Source organism: Amphibalanus amphitrite, unplaced genomic scaffold (assembly GCF_019059575.1).
Source record: "Amphibalanus amphitrite isolate SeventyFive unplaced genomic scaffold, NRLGWU_Aamphi_draft 001014F_arrow, whole genome shotgun sequence".
Taxonomy (NCBI): domain Eukaryota; kingdom Metazoa; phylum Arthropoda; class Thecostraca; order Balanomorpha; family Balanidae; genus Amphibalanus; species Amphibalanus amphitrite.
Genome location: NW_024882508.1, coordinates 5,086 through 26,298, shown reverse-complemented (window position 1 = coordinate 26,298; position 21,213 = coordinate 5,086). Strand labels below are relative to the sequence as shown.

General features: G+C 47.3%; 1 protein-coding gene across 1 annotated transcript; it reads right to left on the bottom strand.

Moving 5' to 3' along the window:
- Positions 1–8,493: 8,493 nt before the first annotated feature.
- LOC122369186 lies at positions 8,494–11,985 on the bottom strand. The gene is made up of 3 exons (XM_043343716.1): positions 11,547–11,985; positions 10,743–10,953; positions 8,494–10,616 (listed from the first exon to the last, which is right to left on the bottom strand). Exons 1-3 carry the CDS (start codon positions 11,558–11,560, stop codon positions 10,062–10,064), a joined length of 780 nt encoding a protein of 259 aa, XP_043199651.1. The 5' UTR covers positions 11,561–11,985; the 3' UTR covers positions 8,494–10,061.
- Positions 11,986–21,213: the final 9,228 nt, after the last annotated feature.

Sequence of the window (21,213 nt, the reverse complement as noted above, 5' to 3'; positions counted from 1 at the left end):
CAGTCTCGGCATCAACTTTGTATGATAGCATTTGACTTCCACGGTATGTACACACTTCTACCTTTAACCCGCGCACCGACGGGGGTCTGCGCCAACTTCGCACCGACGGGGGGGTGGGCGGATGACCGCCCCCCCCCCCTGAGATCTCGAGAACGAAGCAAGATAGCGACAAGCGGTAAACGGCAAGGGATACGCACGGACAAGGTCTACAATTTTTACTAAGGTCATTTTCAGGTCAGGTCAAAGATGACGTCACAGGGGTCAAAAAAGTCAAAATGGCGGCGCTAGGTATGGAGAGAGTTTTTCTCGAATAACTTTCGAACTAGTCAATATAGGAACAAACTAAGGGCAGCGTTGTGATCCTCTCGTCAATCCGCATCGAATGATATATATGTTGACCTCGAAAGGTCAAGGTCAAAGGTTGACCTCAGGTCACGTGACCTCGAGGTCATCATGTATATCATTCGATGCGCCTTGACGAGCTGAACACAATGAGACCATCCGCGTGGCTGTATCTTGTTCCTGTACGGAGTTATTGTCAAAAAACCGCTGGTGACCTTTGATGACGTCACATGACCTTACAGCTGCCCAACAGCAAAACAGACCTCAAGGTAGTGAAGGTTGATCGTATATGAGGTCATGTATGGTTTATGGGGCCATTCCGACTCGTTTTAGTGGTAAAAACAGGGAGTTGATTTTTCCCCCATTGACTTATAATGGGGAGGTCGAGAAATTGACCTGACCTTAGGTCACTGATATCAAAATTCCGAGATGAACAAATTGTAGCTACTAATGACCTAATAACATACTGCGACTTTCAAAGGCCTCCGACATCTACTGTAGCTCTGGCACGGTGACAAAGTTGCAAAAAAGTGACTTGAGGTTGGGTCATTCAAAGTGACCTGGTGACCTGACCTTAAAAGTTAGGAGGTTCAAACTTGCACACCATGTGTAAAATTGATGAGAAAATAGTCGTACCAAATTTCGCGGCGCTTCCCGCTATCCGCGAAAAGCCTCAGGGGGGCGGATATCCGCCCCCCCGTCGGTGCGCGGGTTAATAAGCAGCATTGAACACATGCCACTGTATTCACCTGTTACTGCATTGCCCAGCTTTTTATGTGGATTATGTACGAAAAATGCTGAGAATTAGACAGCGGAGTGTCAACTTGAATGCAAATCCATGTATACGATCGTAATAAGGATTATCTCATCCATGGTAACAACTACATAATTTGAGAGTGCCACTGCAAATGATACAGATGTCCGTAATTTGTAATCTACGTTCTCAGAACAACGGTTGCTAAAGTCTGTTTTTTTTTAGCAGCTGCCGGTCGTTTAAAGCGCTTTAAATGCACCTGCACGTGATTTGAGATGTTCAAACATAAAAACGAGCCCTGAAAACGAGCCACTTTTTGGGCCAGTTCACAGTTGTGCTCGTTGCGCTCGTTGTGCTGGCAGCGCCGATAAATATATCAGTATCCGATCTTATTGGACCTTAAATCATAGGCGTAGGAACAGGGGGGGCCAGGTGGGCAAGTGCCCACCCACTTTTCGAGGTGGGGGGGCCAACCATGTGTTTTGGCCCACCCACTTTTTACTCGAGGCCCCTCGTCTCGATTTGAGAGGACGCCATCACCTTCCAGAATAAACAAACTCGGTAAAAATAAGTTCCACGAATCCCCACGCACGGACTCCAAGGGGCCGTGATGGATCCAAGGAGGCCCTCTGTTCATACTTGTCAGTCGAAGCCCCTGAGACTGATGGCCTGAGAGGCCCTAGTGGATCTGAGGAGGCCCCAATATCCACACTGGTCTGGGGAGGCCCCTGACACTGGCGGTCTGGGAGGCCCCTCCATCCACACTAGTCAGAATAGGCCCCTGACACTGGCGGTCTAGCCGAGGCCCCCTACCTTCACTAGTCAGAGGAGGCCCCTCTATCCTCAATAGTCAGAAGAGGCCCCTGAGACTGATGTCTGGGAGGCCTATCCATCTACACTGTAGTCAGAGGAGGCCCCTGAGACTGATGACCTGAGAGACCCTTATAAGCACACCAGGCAGAAGAGGCCCATTATACTGATGGACTGAGAGGCCCTTCTATTCATACTGGCCACAGGAGACCCCCAAAACTTTCGGTCTGGGAGGTTCCTCAATCCGGCACCAGTCAGAAGAGTCCCCTGAGACTGATGGCCTGGGAAGCCCTTATATTCACACTAGGCAGAGGAGGCCCCTGAGACTGATGGTATGAGAGGCCCTCATATTCACACCAGTCAGAAGAGGCCCCCGAGGCTGATGGCTGTGAGGCCCTTCTGTTCATATAACCGGCCACTGGAGGCCCCTGAAACCGGTGGTCTGGGAGGCCCTCTATCCACACTAGTCAGAAGAGGCCCCTGAGACCGATGGTCTGAGAGGCTCTTATATGCATACTGGCAACAAGAGGCCCCTGAGACTGATAAGTCAGAGAGGTCCACTCGTAATGAATCTGAGGGGGCCCTCTATCCACATTTACACTTTTCTAGGGAGGCCCCGGGACTGATGGTCTGAGAGGCCCTTTTATTTATACTGTCCACAAGAGCCCCCTGAGATCAATGGTCTGAGAGGCTCTTCTATTTATACTAACCAGAGGAGGCCCCTAGGATTGATGGTCTAACAGGCCCTTCTATTTATACTAGCCAGAGGAGGCCCATGAGACTGATGGTCTGAGAGACCCTTCTATTCAAACTAGGCAGATGAGGCCCTTGAGAATGATAGTCCGAAGAGCCATGCGGCGGCAACTGGCCGTGGCCATATTTCGGCTCGGTAGGGCCCCACAGAGCTCATGAGAGCACCTCAAGGGCTCCTAAGTAGACACGCTTATCCCCATAAGGGTGCCACGCTGGCTTCTGAAGGCTCCTTGTAGGCATCTAAGGGCCCTTTCCGGCCTCTAACGGCTCCATCTGCCTGTGATGGCTCCACACCAGTGTTTATGAGCGCCACACAGCGGCGCCTTTGAGGGTCATACTAGTGTCTCTTAGGGCCCTATATCGGTGGCTCTGGGGGCCCCACACCGGCGCCTCTGTGGGCCACCACACCTGTGCATCTCAAGGCTCTATAGGTACATCTGAAGGACCCACACCGACACCTCTGAGGGCCCCATACCAGTATCTCGGAGCTCTGAAGGCCCCACACCGGTGACTCTGAGGACTTACCGGCTCCTGAGAGCACCATGTTGATGTCTAACGGCTCCACAAGGCCACTGAAGGCACCACACAAACTCTCACTGAGCTCTAATGTCCATGTACCGGCCTCTGAGGGATTTAAGCCAGCGCATTCATAAATCATAGCCCCACACCAGCAATTGTAAGGGCTTCACACTGAAGTATCTGAGGGTTCCACACCGGTGTCTCTAAAGGGCCACATACCGGCATCTCTGAGGGCCCCATACCGGCATCTCCGAGGGTCCACATCTGGCGGGCACCCATCAGCGACTGAAGGTCCCACACTGTCGACTCCGAGAGCCCCATCTGCGTCTCAGAGCACCATGCCGTCTCTAAGAACCACAGCGGCTCCTCCGTACGAAAGATGGGCGTCTGCATGCCAAAGGGGAGCGGTTCTGAGACAGTAGGGCACCTACGTGCAATAGAGGGGCGCCTATGAAGCCCATAGGGGCGCCTCAATGCGAAAGAGGGGCGCCTCTGAGGCCTACATATATGGGCGTCCACATGCAATAGAGGTCTGCAAACTGCAATTGATCAATGCCATGGGGGTGCATTCATAAGAAACAGGAGCGCCGGCATGGCAAAGAGAGGCGCCTTCAAGTGTCCATAAAAGAGAGACGCCTATGATAAGCGCACATTGTATGCGACTGCTGGACATATAGGGATGTCTCTGATGACTATATATAGGGCGCTTATATGCCAAAGAGGGCGCCTATGAAGCTAATGGGGGCACGTGGGAAACGAAGAAGACATTTGTGTAAGGGTTTTCAGGGGTCATGCGCCGTTTGCGGCAGATAGATTTAAAAAAAATCGGAGGGGGAATAAGTTTTAAAAATGATGCGGACTTTCCGCACTGTTCGCTTAAGCGGTTACGCCCCTGGGTACATCTGCCCGATCTCAGAAGCTAGATTTGGAGGTCATACTTGAAAGCAGCCAGCAGGACGAGGCAAAAGTTGGAGGCCCCTGAAAATAGGAGGCCCCCTGGAAAAGGAGGCCCCTTGACAGGGTGGCCCACCCACTTTTCATGACGTTCCTACGCCCGTGCCTTAAATGCATCTTATTCATTAAATTTGCTGGATTACAATAGGGATTTGCAATCAGTTTCAACAAAGTTGGTCTTATTAGATGGTCTATCGTATTTGGGTAAAAGGCAAAAGTCACGAAATATGCTTTTACGAAATAAAAGGTGATTTGAAGTTTGAGGTATGTCACGAAACAAGCAAAAAACGAAGCTTATTGCATGTCGAGTGCCAGAATACCAGATTAAGGAAAGGACTATGGAAATATATGCGAAAGACGTTTCATTAATTAAAAAAAGAAAACATGTAGCTTCCAGTTTTCACAATTACATTTATCTTTTACCACCTTACAGACAATTCGTTCAGAGACATCAGCAATTCGAGCCATTCTCATACACTTTATTTCGGAAATGTAGCAGACATTTTTTCGTCGGGAGGAAATCACGCAATTTGATTTGAAGGATACTCTTGTAAGGTCCATCATATTCCATATTTTTCTCTTCTTCTGAAATCTTTGACAGTATCCAGACACATCGAAAATGACTGCTTTGATTTAAAATAATCTTACTGAATTAACTGCATTACACTTAGTAACATTTAATTCGCGAGTAATAAATATTATGAAACGAAAAGATTAAGACTGTTGGACTGATGTTGATCCTTTACATATGTGTAATCGCAAGTAGGGTAGAGTGGGGCAAAGCGCCCAGGGCGGGTCAAACGCCCACCCCTCTTTTTTATGAAGTGCTCGACTTTTCGAAGAATTCTCGATAGCCATTTTCAAGAACGAGCAGGAATCTACTTTTGCCCCCTTTTTCGGTTCTACAAGTGGGTTGTTCTGGACGTAAGATAAAGATTAGTTTATTTCAGACAATTTTTAGATATTACATGTTTTCATACTACTAAAACTTTGTCTGACAGAGATTAAAGTAGGCAATGAAATTTAGCTACGCAGAACCTGCGGATTTAAGCTACGTTTTGAGCATTTACTGGTTTGCAATAGGGGTACCCATTTTTGGGTCAATTTTCCAAATTTTAGGTGGGGGTGGATTTTCCCATTATTTGGTCTATTCTGATTCCACCTGTGCCAAAAATACCGAAATCAAACGATTTCTAGGGGTCGCGAATTAAAAATGAAAATGCCAATTTTAGCGAAAAATAGACAAAATAATGCTATTTAATTTTGAAGCAAGATTACCATGCCAACAGGTTGGGGTCAATTTTCCCATTATTTGGCCTATTCTGATTCCGCCAAAAATAACGAAGCCAAACGATTTTGGGGGTCACGAATTCAAAATGAACATGTTAATTTTAGCAGAAAATCGACCAAATTAACATTGTTTTATGTTGGGACAAGGTTACCATGCCAACAGGTTGGGATCGATTTCATCATTATTTGCTCTGTTCTGGATCTATAGCAGTGACAGAAATAATGATATTAGACCACTTTTATGGGTCGCGAGCTTGCATTGGAGTTTTAATTTTAGTGGAAAAATGATTTAATTTGAACGACTATAAATATGCAAAGCCAATGTGTTGCAGTGGTATTAATGACTGTTAGACACCGTGCAACATTGCTTTAGTTGTATATTCGACGTGCAGCGGTAAAAGAGAGCACCAAAAATATCATTTTGGTCAATGAACAGCATATGCTCATTTACACTCACTCTCGCTTAGACCGTCATTAGTAGCTAAAGACCGCAACTCTTAGAACGAATGGCTATGTAGTCAGGAGGGCAAAAATCAGCGATCGAAGCTTTCTCATTGGAACCACCGAATTTTCAATAAGTCGTCTCATTCAGCAAAGGCAATGACCGATCCCAAGGACATGAACATTGACCTATCGATACAATCTGGGTTTGAGTGGCATTAAAAGCCGTTACGGTATGTGACGATATAACTCGCATGGAAATATGGCATGAAGTAGATAAACAAGTTATCAATTGCTTCTGTATATCTATACCGACATAAAAGCAGCACTAAGCTATGCCGGTATGCACGACTGATGACCTTTGCCAATTCGCTAGCCGAACTCCCCGAGTCCCGGAGTTGCAGAGACGGCTGAGGGAGGGGCGCAAGCTTTACGCCACCGTCGGGTGGCTGCTGTATGAGTGTAGCTTTGCCCCTGCCCCACAAACACCCAAACCCGCACACAGCATGTGCGTTTGTGCATATGGAAAGGAAGCTGGCCAAGCACACCACAGGACGGTAACACCGAAACTCCATCCTCACCCCATTATGAAAGAAATATGTTTGCAATTTTGCTGATGACGGACAGCACTGGCCTGGCCGAACGCGCGCACGACTGCTCGTGACTCCAGTTCTGGGCATGTGCCGCTCCTACGAGTATACCAGCTGATGCCTTGAGACGGGTGCAGATATACCTATCGATGTCATGGAACCAGTGGCTGGTGACGGCCGCTGCCAGCAGTATCCTTTCAAGATAACGGACCTTACACTGCACACTGCACTCTACAGGCTCAGTCCAAACCGTAGCTGATGTTGAACTGAAGTCGACGAATGTCATTGCTTAAAGCTGAAAATTAGGAAGAAGCCAAAGCCTAGACGGCTCAGCCAACTCCGAGGCAGAACCGTTTACTGACTCCTGGCATTGGCACGCACACTCCCTTATATGATGCGTCCTGGTATGTACCACCATACGGCCCATGCAGGATGAAAATATCCTGCTACATTAGGTTCTTCAGACTCAGACGCCAAATAGGTACCTGAGATCACAAGTGATCTGTGCAAGAAGCTGTGAAAGGTCTTCGTCACATATCAACCATGCACGTATCAGCGCATGGCTAGTCGCGTGTGGTCGAATATCAACTCGTAAATGATCTGCAGTTGCATCGGAAACTCTTCCACAAGAACGGTGTGTATCTGTCCCCACTGAAGAAATGGAATAGTAGGTTGGTGGGCGTGGAAAGAATCGACGCTTTGAAGTTTATGTTTTCGGATTAGAAGTTGATATTTTTGGGTAGAACACCCAGATTTATCCTACTCTGTCTCAGAGGTCTATTACATCGTAGCCGTGAGCGATCAGGACTGCGTTTCTTGTGGAAGCATACGGTCAAAATGGTTTGATCGTTTTTTAATTACATGATTTGAAGTCCATTCGGAGCCATGATCTGTGAGATGTATCCTGAGCTTATTTGCACGGACACAAAGAGCCTGTCATGAACTGAGAGTGGCAACTGGAAGGTAGGTCACATTTTAATTTGATGTCACAGGTCATCGAAGGTCACCATTACAACTCATGACCTTCAAGAGGCAGAAGATATCAAAAATGATTACACGCTGACCAGAATGATACCAACAACAGGAGCAAAACATCCCGGGCCGGGATGTTTGCCCCTGTTGTTGGTCGCCGGGATTCCCGGTTTCACCAAATGTTACAATATCGACATCGTAATGATCGCTAGTAAAGCATTTAACCGGAACCACGTGATGGAGCACATCGATCTGGATGAAAACGGAGCGCTCAATGACCCCTCAACCCGACTTTCAAAACAAAAACTTTGCCTTCAGTGTGATATATTATCAGCGTAAAATAGGCATATTTCTAGGTAAATACGCAAATTTCAATCTCAATTCGCGACCCCTAAACCACCTTTGATTTCAATATTTTTGGCATCATTGGAATCACAAGCCGCGAAATAATGGGAAAAACCACCCCCACCCACAAATTTCCAAAATCGGGAAAAATGGGTACCCCTAATGTACAATGTACATACATATAATTTCACAGGATAGGCCATGACGAGTCGTTACTGTTTAGACGTGGGCGGTGGTTCCTGATCATCAAAGACTCGGCTATTTTTCGATCCGGGTGGTCCTTAGACCTGTACATGACTTTCACAGTGAGAGGTACTTTGCCATCTACTGAAATATTAGAGTGGGAGGCCTGGAATGCTCTCCCATGGGAGTATCTGGAGTTCTATTTTTGAGGTCACGTACCTACATGCTCGTTGAAGCGCAGTCGCAGGGGGCGCTTCGTTTCACCTATGTACACACAGTCATGTCCATCCTGGCGACAAAGTTCACATCGAATTTCATATACAACATTTTTCTGTGTACAATCCCCCATGAACCCAGTTGAACATGTGTGGCATCTCCTACCCCCCGGACAGGCTGGCTTCGACATAGCGGATCGTACTAGTTTGTTTTTTATTTTTTCCTTGTTTTGCCACGCCACCCGTATGTCTAAGCCTGATCTTTTGACCTTACTTTTAATCTTGCACAGCAGCTCCTCGTCTATGTATGGTAGACAAAGGAACCCGTCAAACTGCGCTCGGCGCTGATGCCCATCAGCCGAAGGTCTTCTCTGTGCTCTCGCCTCTCGCAGAAGCCTTCGTAGAATGTGATTAGGGTACCCATTTTGTTGTCTACCATACATAGACGAGGAGCTGCTGTGCAAGATTAAAAGTAAGGTCAAAAGATCAGGCTTAGACATACGGGTGGCGTGGCAAAACAAGGAAAAAATAAAAAACAAACTAGTACGATCCGCTATGTCGAAGCCAGCCTGTCCGGGGGGTAGGACTAGGAGATGCCACACATGTTCAACTGGGTTCATGGGGGATTGTACACAGAAAAATGTTGTATATGAAATTCGATGTGAACTTTGTCGCCAGGATGGACATGACTGTGTGTACATAGGTGAAACGAAGCGCCCCCTGCGACTGCGCTTCAACGAGCATGTACGTGACCTCAAAAATAGAACTCCAGATACTCCCATGGGAGAGCATTTCCAGGCCTCCCACTCTAATATCTCAGTAGATGGCAAAGTACCTCTCACTGTGAAAGTCATGTACAGGTCTAAGGACCACCCGGATCGAAAAATAGCCGAGTCTTTGATGATCAGGAACCACCGCCCACGTCTAAACAGTAACGATTCGTCATGGCCTATCCTGTGAAATTATATGTATGTACATTGTACCTACATGTGTGTATATGTGTTGTGCGAACTCCTTTGAGATATGTATTAGTGATTTGGATTGTTTATTGATGTGCTTGTTTTCATTTGATTTGTATAGACTCACCTTCCACACGCGGTCTTCACAGATGTTAGGATAATTTCGTCTTAAACTGTCCTTACTTTCTTTCGGTCTAAAGCCTTTGTCATGATTTTCTAGCTTTATGAAGGTATCTAAACCTGATTATAGGTATTGTTATTGGCCGGTAGGTGTATCTAAACCTGTGTACTCATAGATAGAGTTTTCACCTTTCAACGGAATTATAATACTTTGTTACAGTGGTACGATATCGATTTTGTCACGAACTGATGTACGTAATTTTGTAGAGGCAGTTGGAACGCGATGCGGCGAAACGAAACTATTGTTTATCTTGATTATATATGTTCGACAAAGGCCAGTGGCCGAAATATCACATATTTTCTGTCAATAAATTACATTTTTCGGCACTTTGTTTTATTCAATATCGAGGATAGGTCATGCTTATATATTTTCAAATAACTATTACAATGTTCCTCGCACAAGCACTTAACTCCATCAATAAAAAAAAACTTAGCTATGTAAATCTTAATTTCTTCTGATAAGAGCAATTGACATTGAAAATGTGCATTGTTTTTCATTAAAAACAGATTATATATTGCGGTAAAGTGTCTTTATTTTAGTGGTCGCATTTTACTAAGAATGCGGCATACACACCGCACACCACCGTCAATGCCGCAACGCAGCTTAGATTTCGAAAGTAAACATTTATCCTCGCCCGAGACAGCACGATATATACCGTATAATCATAGTTCATAACATCCCTACCGCACGGATGCCAGCGGTATTATCTGGAGCTGGACCTTTGATCATCCGACCGTCCATTCCATGCGCGGTCTAGCCCTCCGCCTTGGTGCTATGCAGCAGCCTGATCAACTGGGTGGCCATGCGCAGTTTCCTCCATCCCCAGCCGCGCGTGCGTGCCGGCCTCTCTGGCACCCTCCTCTGAGCGGCCAGCGCCAGCCGCGTCCACTGGCACGAGCAGCGGCCGCGGCACCGGCAGCACACGAACATGGCCACCACGCAGTCGGCCGTCAGCGTCAGCCGGTCGTGCGCCAGCGCAAACTCCACCTGGCACCAGGCGCCGCGCTCGGCCGCCTCTGTGACCAGCGCGCGGCTCTCGGCCGCGTCCAGCCGGCTGTAGAGCAGCCGCTCGGCCAGGGGCGGCGCGCCGCGCGCCACAGACGCCGCGCCCACGCCGGCGCCGGCCGCCGTCGTCTCCACCTCGATGCCCTCCTGCCACTGCTGATCGTAGTGCTGCAGCTCGCCCGTCACCTGCGTGGGGTCAGCCTGGGGCGGCGGCGGCGCGTCGCTCCGGCGGCGCCGCTCCCGGGCCAGTCGGCAGTGGTGGTCCCGCACCCAAGCGGCGTGCAGCCGCAGACTGGCACGGGTCTGAGGAATAAACTCGTTAATGTTCAATGGCGTTACATCCAAACTGTAAACATTCATTACCAATAATTAAGCCTTACTTTACTCTCATTCTCAGCTCACGGTGTAGAACACATAGCAGCGGCCCACCTTCATAAGCTCGTTGGTGCTGTGTTTGCTCTTCTGGACGCAGCTGAAGTACTTGCGCAGGCAGTGGCTGTAGTCGGTGACGGGCCGGTACTGAGTGTCGCGCCGCTCCGCCAGCTGCGCCGTCTCCGTCTCCAGCTGCCGCAGGCGCTCCAGCAGGCGGCGCTTGTCACACGCCTCCTCCAGGCTCAGACCCTCGATCAGCCACGGTTTGACGGCGGCGGCCGGCGGCGGCGGCGGTGGCGCGGCGGCCGCGTCCCCGGCCGCCGGCTCGGCGTCCTCGCTGTCACGGTCGGCCAGCCGCAGCCGTTCCCACTTCCTCAGCAGCCGGCTCGGCAGGTCGGTCGGCGGCGCCGCGGCCAGCTGCAGCTGCCGGCGCGCCTCCGCCAGCAGGCCGTCCAGCTGCCTCTGCTGGTCGGCCAGCAGCCGCCGCCGACTGGCCAGCTGCGCCAGGCGCGGACGGCAGGCGGCCTCGCTGCGGCTGCGCCAGCGGCTGGCGAGTCGGCCACGCAGAGCGCGCCACTGCCTCTCCTCCAGCCGCTCGCTGGCGGCTATACAGGCCTCCAGCTGCTGAAAGGCGGCGACCAGAAGCGGTCGGGAGCTCGAGGAGCGCTTCAGCAGGACGGTGAACTGCCGGCGGGCCTCCTGGAACGTCTGGCGCACGGCGGCAGCAGCGGCGGTGCGCGGGCCTACCCTGGTGACAGTGCGGCCGGCAGCTTGCTCCATCCTCCACTGCTACCACCAACAGGTCAGTAACGATAGTCTGACCACCGCCAGCGCTGGAGGCTTGGTTACTAGCTTGGTTTGGCCTGGTTTAGCATATGTTGCGGTCTTTATGCTATAGGTATATGTACATACATACAGATAACCACATTTATGTGCCAGGTATTTTTATGATTAACAATGCTGATGGGCTACACTAAACATTAGGCGCTTATGGTGATCGAATATGTTACAAGTTCGCACAAACTTCATGCGATTCGTAGGACGTAGATAGTTTGTAGGTAGGTACTTATCTACCACAAACCCATGTACCAAGAGGTCACCGACTGAAGCTTCCAGGGCACTAGAATCGCGCAATGGGCATTAAAAAACGAAAGTTACTCTAAAAAAAGATTCTAACGTAGGTAGGGTAGTGCACAATACGAATACAGAAGTTACCCGAAGATCTGAACAAGCACTCCGGTCAGCACCACCAGCGCTGAGGCTCAATTGTTAAAGCAAAATACAAGCAAAATAGGTACAAGAACCCCAAGAACCTTTAAAATGCCTGCGTTATGACCGGACAAATATGAACTAAAATCACTGTCTCGTGTTGTTTTTGCTGTCCCGCTTCCCGAAAAGTTTATTTTTCATCATTTCGGTCGCTTGCTATGCTGGGACGAAACTGTCGCGAAAAATGTCTTAACCCTCGCCCGTAAACGGCGATCTGCCACCTTCGCCCATGCAGGGGGGGGTTGGTGCGACCCCCCCTTGGCGTTTGAAAACGGAGCGTCGTAGAGCTTAGCGGAAAAGACCAACGGATTGCTCTCGCCGAGATCTCGCGATTGGTGGTATATTTTTTGGTCCTAGGTCAACATTTGACCTACTTTTGACCGGTCAAAGGTCAAATTTTCGGAAAAATAGACTTTTCAACTTTCCGCGGCGATTGCGGCAAAACGGTGGGAGATATCGACTTGAAACCTTCACTATCGTGTTCCTTGATCAATTCTCTATCGTTTGGTATGTATTTCGTTTCACTAGCTCTAAAAATGGCGCGTTGGGAGCGCCGGAAGTCGGCAAGGTCACAGTCGGCGGCAGAAATTCGAAAAATCAAAATTTAAATTTTTGAAATCTTATTGTATTTTTGGATTTGGAAGGTCCATTTGCTCCCTATAGAAGCTAATATTGCTGCATATTCCCATTGAGGTGACAAGAATTAGCAAAATAGTGGTTCGGGCGTTTTTCAAAAATAGTACCGGACGCTGTTCCTCTTGTGACGTCATAGCTCCGTGACCTGACCTGACCCGGTCAAGTTTCTTATACCATATGATAGCCAATACTTGCCCCAACATGCATGGGAAGTTTCATCACGATCCATCAACCGATGTCCGTACCACCGGCAGGAAACCTCGGGCGTTGGCACTCAGTTTGTGAAAATCCGGCCGGAGGCTGTTCCCTTTGTGACGTCATAACTCCGTGACCTGACATGACCCGGTCAAATTTTTTTTATCAAAAGATGCGCAAGGTTTGCCTCATAAGGTACCCAAAATTTGGCGGCGCTGCGCGCCGCCGTTTTTGCACTATTTCCGAAAAACCTCGGGGGGGGGTTGCACCAACCCCCCCCCCTACATGGGCGAGGGTTAACCCGGCACCGCCTGGGCTATTTCCGTACCAACGACAGCCTGGGGGGGGGTCGGATCCGACCCCCCCTGTTATCCCAAGAACCAATGGTCCTATCGAGCCCCGCTAGGCGGCGTTTGAAAGATCTCTACGAGAACTTCCCAAAGCACTCTTAAGATTTTAAGAGTGAGGTCAACTTTCGGGTCAAGATCAGGTCAAAGGTCAAATTCTGGGGTTTTGCATGATTAGGCTTGCGGACAGCGGAATCGATAGCTGCTGCTCGAAACTCACCAAAAATCACATCAAAGACCTAGTGAAGGTACCATGTGCGTATAGGGGTCATACTAAGTACGGGTCAAGGTCAGGTCAGGTCACGAAAGGTCACGGTTTTCACTTTCTGCTACATGGGCGTGCGACACATGTTTTATGGCTTATTTTTCACGCCGAATCCGATGGTAATGGTTACCTACATGTGACCCCAAGTCACTGTGCTGGTGTTAAGTGTGCATTGTAAGCATAAAAATCGTTTATACCATACAAAACTAAACGAGGGCTAAGAAAAAAGTCAATTTTTCAACTTTTTACTTTTAACATAAAAATGCACTTTTCTAGACGAGCATTGTCCCAGGAATCTAGTAGTGGTGCCATTGGTTTTCACATACGATATTCAAAAGTGCCTCTAATTTGCAAAAATGCTTATGACGTCACCATGCCCAATGCATGTTGGAGCTATTTTTTACAATTTGGGGGTCAAAAATCAAGATAGAAAGTTGAAATTGGGACAACTTATGTTCTAATAGAGCTCTATAACATATATTCCGTTTTTTAATACCTATCAAAAGTTTGGATTTTATAAGCTGTTAAAAAAAAAAGTTTTTTGAATTTCTAGGGGTGAAAAACGCATTTCATGGAAAATCCGAGATAGCCATTTTAAAGAACACGTTGAGCTGCGTCTGTTCATGTCCCTAATTTGCAATTTGCTTTAAACCTTGCTCTTGGCGATTTTTAAACATTTACCACTTTTTGACTGAAAACGCCATGTAGTTACCTACATCACTGAAATCGATATACCTACCTAAAAAATGGGAAAAAATGTTCTTAAAAATTACACAGGAGATAGAGGTGGCAAAATGTGGACCCTCGACTCGGAGGGTGCTTTCCCCAATTTCTAGTACCTACCAATTAGTTCCATATAATGTTGAACTCAATGGGCAGTGCCAATTGCAGTTTCAAATCAGTCCCAAATGATACCAAATGCATTGCCGCGCGTGTTAACCCGCGCCGGGCCGGTGCTCTGAGATTCCGCGCCGGGCCGGGGGGGTGTCTGAACACCCCGCTTCTAACTCGGCTCCTGGACCAGGTAGCTACACGTGGTAACCGGCAATCGAAAGAACGTCCAAAATAAGGATGAAAACACTTCGGTCATTTTTTCGGTCAGGTCAAATGTCAGGTCACCAGAGGTCACCAAATGTAAAATGTTGACTATTTCAGCATTTTTGAAACTGCCAACGGCTATCTCGAGAACCGATAGAGCTACAGCGCCGCGGAAAAGCGCATTCGATAGCCCTTTTACAGACCTTTCTGAGCAATGTTCTCAGATTTGACTTCAGGTCAACGGTTTAGCCTCCAGAGGGCAAAAACTCCAAAATAGCCGTTTTTACGAAAAGCGTTTTTTCGGCAATAACTTTTGACTCACAAGAGCCATGACATTACTTTTGCCAGCATCGTGTTCCTCTCGTCGAGACGCGTCGAATGAACTATAATTTGACCTTGAAAGGTCAACTTGAAAATTTGCCCTCAGGTCAAGGTCATGACCTGACCGGAAAAGGTCATGTTGTATATCAGTTCATCGGCAACGTCAAGCCGAACACATCTAGGGCATTTTCAGCGCTTTAGCACGCCTCTATCAGAAGTTATTAGCGAAAAACTGTTAGATTCTGTTCGTGACCTGAGATGACCTCGGGGACATATCGGGGGTCACAGTTGCCATTTTCTGGTTCAGTCAGTGTGTCAATTTCACCTACATCTTGATGTTTGAGAGTGTCTAGAATAGCGTTCGTGCAAAACAGACGCTTTTCAATTTTCTCCCATTGACTTATAATGGAGAGGCCGCAAAATTGACCTGACCTTAGGTCACCGATATCAAAATTCCGAGACGAACATTTTATAGATAGTGTTGCTCTAATCAATCGCTGAAAGTTTCAAGGCAATCGTTCAGTCGGTGTAGCTATGACGAGCATTCTTATTTTTTTCTGAGGTGAGGTCACTTGGCGTGACCTGGTGACCTGACCTAAGGTGACCTTGGTCTGAAATTTTCACAACATGTGCGGAAAAGATGCACAAACAGGTGTGCCAAAAACGGCGGCGCTCTGCGCCGCCGTTTTTGAGATATCTGCGAAAAAACGCAGGGGGGGGGGTTTCAAACACCCCCGGCCCGGCGCGGGTTAGCATTTGGAACTACAGGGTGGGGCAGCATAATCGGGAATAAATATCAAACGGGATTATTTGGTCATGAATTTAAAAATATAGCTCCAAGCACTATTTTAACAGCATCCCATCAATCGGTCACCTTTTACCTATCCCTCATCCTATTTGACCGCCCTTCGCGTCGATGACCTTCTCAAGGCGGGTCCAAAAGCACGCGCATGCACGTGCAGCCTCCTGCTTGTCCATGATCGCCCATCAGCTTCGTACCTTGCACTGAAGACCGTTTTTACTGATGATAAGTTATTCATTAAACTTCTACCAAAAAACGCTCCATATAAAGAATTTGGTCGGATTTAAATCGGCGGAGTTGAAGGACCAGAAGTTTTTGGTTCATCTCAGGTGGAGGTGCCCTACACAATAACATGTCGTCCTCACTGCAGTACCAGCACGGACAGAGTCCTCGTAAGACGTGATCTGGACCGTCAGTGATCCTCTCTTCCGACGACTCCACGTGAGTCTGCCAGAGTGTGGATGTATTTACCAGAGGTGCTCGTTTTATCCGGGCTCGATGAAGTAGGGTGCACCACGTGCACCTCCCTTGAAGACCACCCATAGGTCCATCACCTCAACAGGATGTTTACTTTGCATGACCGCTGCAATATTCTCGATACAATCCCCTATATGGCATGCCATTCTTTTTTATCGTATTCCAGTCGGTGATAAGATTTTTGGTCGCTGAAGTTTTGAACATTGTTTCTTTTTAATATGCTCAAGAGCTTCTTCCTTATATTCAAGTGAGTCATCTTGTATGTCCTCTGCTAAGAGTTATTTTACGACGATTACGTTAACTTTTTGTCCTAAGTATCCCCACACAATCCTTATCGTCCGTGATAACACGTTGACCTGTCCAGCAACCTTTACGTGGAATGGCATTGTTTTAAACAAAATGTTCTTGTTTTACTCGTTTAACATTAGTGTCTATGGGCGCGCGCAAAGCACTTGGAGCACCGTCGAACTATTTTGCTGCTCTTTTCCAGGAAGTTGCATGCTCATGGATGTAGTCATGTCAGATGATGCACAACTTTTGGGCGTTTCATTGCCATGATATAATTTATCAAAATAATGCCATGCCTACTCATGACCAGAGCCCAAAAAGCATTCCCGATTATGCTGCCCCACCCTGTATTTGGGCCGCATTTGGGACTCATTGGCACTCGATTGGGACTGCCGGCCAGCGGCGGATCCAGCGGGCGGCGGGGGAAGCTGGTTGTCTTCGCCCCGTTTCGCCGGCCGGCCACAGGGTGCGCTAGCGTCGACTGCGCGCGGCGGCAGCCGGGCGGGCGGCGCTGAAAGAACGTAATAAAATGACAACATAAAAATGTTTTATCTTACATATCTCCGCTCACATTAGTCGCAAAGATTTGTTCTTGGATTCAATCGAAGGCGCTTTCAACAAGCTATGTTGCTATGCAAGGTTTATGCCCGGATATAGGTAGTCGTCAAATGAAGTTATTAGTGTTTGAAGCCGTTTATTTGTCCTATTATTTCGCATTTTGCTACGTTTAGTTGTTGCCTCCTCTTTACCAGCCCTATCAACCGACACGCCATGTTGCTATGCATCCTTTCTGCTAGGATATGATAATTTAAGGAAGTTATTACTTATTGGTGCTTGGAGCCGTTTGTTTATCCTATTATTTCGCAGTTTGCTACGTTAATTGCTGCCTTCTCTATTCCTACGGCTGGTATCATTTTGACCCTCGCACTTGATCCCCGGTATGATGGCGACCTCATGATGGCGAGGTCAGGAGTCCGAAATGACCTCACGTGACCAGGGGTGTCGTTTTCGGAAAATGATTGGTAGAGCCCAAAGGCGGCGGACGTCCATATATGACGGGGGCTTACCAAGGTAGGATACCCCCAAATCTGCCTTTCTCATCGAATTTCGGCCACTTATTTTTCCGTTTTGATCACTGACAACTACAAGGCAGACTATTTTTTTTTTTTAATCTTGGAAATCTAGTCGCTCACCGGTGACCGGACTCGATGCACACAATGTGCAGTTATAAAGGCACTATTATAGTGTCAGCGGAACACATGCCATTCTCAAAGAATCCCACGCCGACTAAAAAAGACTGTTGAGCTGAAAGGGGCACCCGGCAGGAAATAGAGGTGGCAAAAGGTGAAAATTTTGGGAACCAGACTCGAGCCAGACCCGGCTGCGAGTTACCTAAGTGTGGAACTACCCAGCGCCGAGCCGGCCGGATGACGTCACACCACGGCCAGTGCCGGCGCAGCGGCAGACTGGCCGAGATTGGCATGGTCTTAACTTGGCGAAGAGGCATCGAACGCCAAACTTCTGCTGCAGCTATAAATCACATTTCATGTGTTTCTTCCATGTGTATGAGCTATTAAGTCCTTCGAATACCTAATGTGTAAGTGAGCGTACCTGCATTTAGCAGTGTGTGCTATGCTATGTGGATTGAAAACTGGGGGCACATCCGACACACTGCGCAATGGATTCTGATATTGCTTGGCTGATTCTGGTTTTGTGTCTTCGCACGAACCATTGAAAGGGAGGACGTCATTTTTAAAGGTTGTCAGGTGCACTCAAACGTTTTAATAAGCAACTGCTAATTGAATTTCTGGCGAGGGGTGGTGGAACGTTCTGTTCACAAATGAGTATCTACCTACCTAGTGCCTACCTACATTGGCAAATAACTTGGTCGCGGTCAATTAGGCATGATTCACGATGTCCCTTATCTTTTATTAGACTTATTAAGCCCAATGTGCAGCATTTGCGTCTTTTCACGTTGCATCGGGTAGCAAATGAGAAAATTTGCCTCTTCTCCACAGCCCTCAATTAAAAAAAAACGTCCTTTTCCTTATCACACCATTCCATAACATAATTTTCAAACATGGGTATCCTCCCCACAAAAAAAAAACTGAAGCAGTTTCATTCGGCTCCAATGCGCCGCTCACCCAGGGAGACGGAAGTGTTATATTCTCGGCGGTCCAGTCTGCATTCTGCAGCACAATTAAACTTGGCGGACCCCCAGCGCACGACTGAACGATTCGTATTGTTGTGACTTGTGAGTGACTGTGACGACCGACCCCCACCGGACACGATTTGGTAGCCGAGGTCTGTGACGTCAGCCGGGCGTGAAGTTTTCCCTTCACCATAGGCTTTACACACAAACTGGCCAAAGTTCAAGCCAGGATAGCCCGGCCTGAAAGTGCAAAAATGATTAAAGTTTGCCCTCATTAGATTCAGTGCTTCATTTTATAACTAAAAACGTCCATTATTAGGCCTCAATGAAGGTACAAAGTACTCAAAATCGAAATTCAAGAAGATGCTGTCCGAGCACAATCTGGTAGCATCACGTGACTTCTTTTCAGCAGATTATAGATAATTTCAGGATATATTCACACGATTGCTGCCAAAACATCATAATAATACATTTGCAGCATTTATTACTTCCGTTAAAGTCATAACCTCGTAAAATGCAAAGTGTATCATGGTAGTCACGTGACCAAAGGTATAACAGGGGGTTGGGACAGACACTCAAAGGATTTCGAGTTTATTATTTAAATTATATAATTTTCATGGTGGAATTGAAAGATTCTATTTTTTCCTAAAAGCATACAAATTTTCGTATGTAAAATATTTTCCTTACGGGTGAAATTCTCCATATAAGAAGTATCAGTGACGTCACCAGGGCTTTACTACGGCTTTACTCAAAACATCGGACCTACCTGTTTCTTATAGGTATCTTGGTGACGACAGCAAATGAATTCACTGGTGGTTTCGGAATAATTAACAGGCGGCGCAGCCCAGTGCCTCTTACAATGAATTACAGTGGCGAATGCACTATTGCAGAGAAGAAATGGATTGAGCAGATGCCCAACCTCGCTGTATTATCAACTAAACATTAGATACGCTTTACATTTTAATCAGGCAATCATGGAAGCAAACGACTTGCGAGTTGCGACCCTTCCGCCTTACTCGGCAGAATGCCCCTGAGTCGGCTAAACTACACTGCATCTCTTCAAACCCTAAGTATTTTACAATTTACCACTCAGCTATGCAACAGGCTTATAATTCACTGCTAAAGTCTCAACTCCTTTTCCCCTATCATCTTCTTGGCACCGTCAATCGCCATCTGCGCTGCCCACTGTCCAGCAAATAATCCGGCCGTCTCCAGTCCTCTGACAGGGGCTTCCAAACTCAAGCGAACTCGCCGAAGTTTCGCCATTCAATGCGCAGGATCTGTACAATTCAGTTTGAGAGCCTCTGGGTTGGCTCCGCTGCGCCGTTGGTCCGGCCGACCCCACCAAACACGATTTGGCAGCACTGTAAAGACGTCTGCTGGGCGTGAAGTTTTCCCTTCACCATAGGGTTTACACACAAACTGGTCAAAGTTTGAGCCAGGATATACTAGTCTAAAAATGCAAAAAACGAACAAATTTTGGCATCAATAGATTCAGCATTTCATCGTGTGCCTCAAACCGTCCATCATTTGGCCTCAAAGGAGGTAAAAATTGTTCAAAATCGAAGTTGAAAAGATGCTTTCTGAGCACATAATCTGGTAGCAATCACGTGACCTGCTATAAGCAGCTAATCGATAATTTACAAACATAATTATTAAAGGGACCCTCCCACCTTCAAAAAAGTTAATGAATTGGCATGAAAGTGATGTCGCTCGGTTCAGAAAGAGCAAAAACGAATATCTACTAATGTTTCATCGAAAAATATTCACCGGTTTTCAAGATATTAGACTTTTACTTTTGTTTACTTTTTGGGATCTCCGCTGTTCCTAGCGACTTTATTTGAAAGTGCGGCATTTGTTTCGCGCAAAGCAGCATATACCACCGCGCGCTACAAAACGTTTTAGTCAAACATTTAACGGACGTTCGAAAGCCTGATGACGTCATCAGATTCCCGTAATGGTTAAGAGATAGGGACCACGCTGGTCCCACCCTGCAAGTAAAGGGAAGAAATTTCTTGAACACCATAAAGCTGCGGGGGTTGCGACCAGGATAAATGGTGGTTTCTGAGCCTGGCCGCAAACTTGGCTATCTCAACTCAAAACTAATGTTAAGGTGGGAGGGTCCCTTTAATATGCTGCTTTAAATAACATTAATCATTCATTTTGAGCTTTCAGTACTTTAAATAAGGTCAAAACATCGCAAAACACAAAAGTTAATACAATAGTCACGTGGGTGTCAGGAAATGTCACAGGTGCGTCAAATTTGTGACTGGGGCTTTACTTTCAAACATCGGATCTACCTGTTTCTTATAGGTATCTTGGGTCCGGCCAAGTACGCGAGTGACGTCATGCTATAAGCGTCATCCCCCGACCAAAGTCACCAATCAGAGCCCTAGAATCGACTTAAAACGCACATGCTTTTGACCCAAGACAAGCGACAAATGACTTTGACTGACATCCAGATGGCCTTCAACGACCTGGTGGAGGACCACCCGGGTTATCGCATCCTATATACTGATGGGTCCAAAATAGGAGATTCCGCTACCTGTGCTTTCACGATAAATAATGCCTTTTTCTCGTTTAAGCTCCAGGACGGTTTGTCCATATTTACTGCGGAATTGGTGGCTATAAGAGAAGCGATCGGGTATGTTCGCGCAAAAAGCATTCCAAAAGCCCTTATTTGTACGGACTCTTTGTCCGCTATCAGGGCCTTGAAAAATAAAAATGACGATCATCCG

Excerpts from the sequence above, each read along its gene's own strand:
- LOC122369186 (XM_043343716.1), bottom strand. Across the intron at positions 10,617-10,742 it reads GCACCAACGAGCTTATGAAG|ACCCGTGCCAGTCTGCGGCT; the intron begins GTGGGCCGCTGC and ends TTTATTCCTCAG.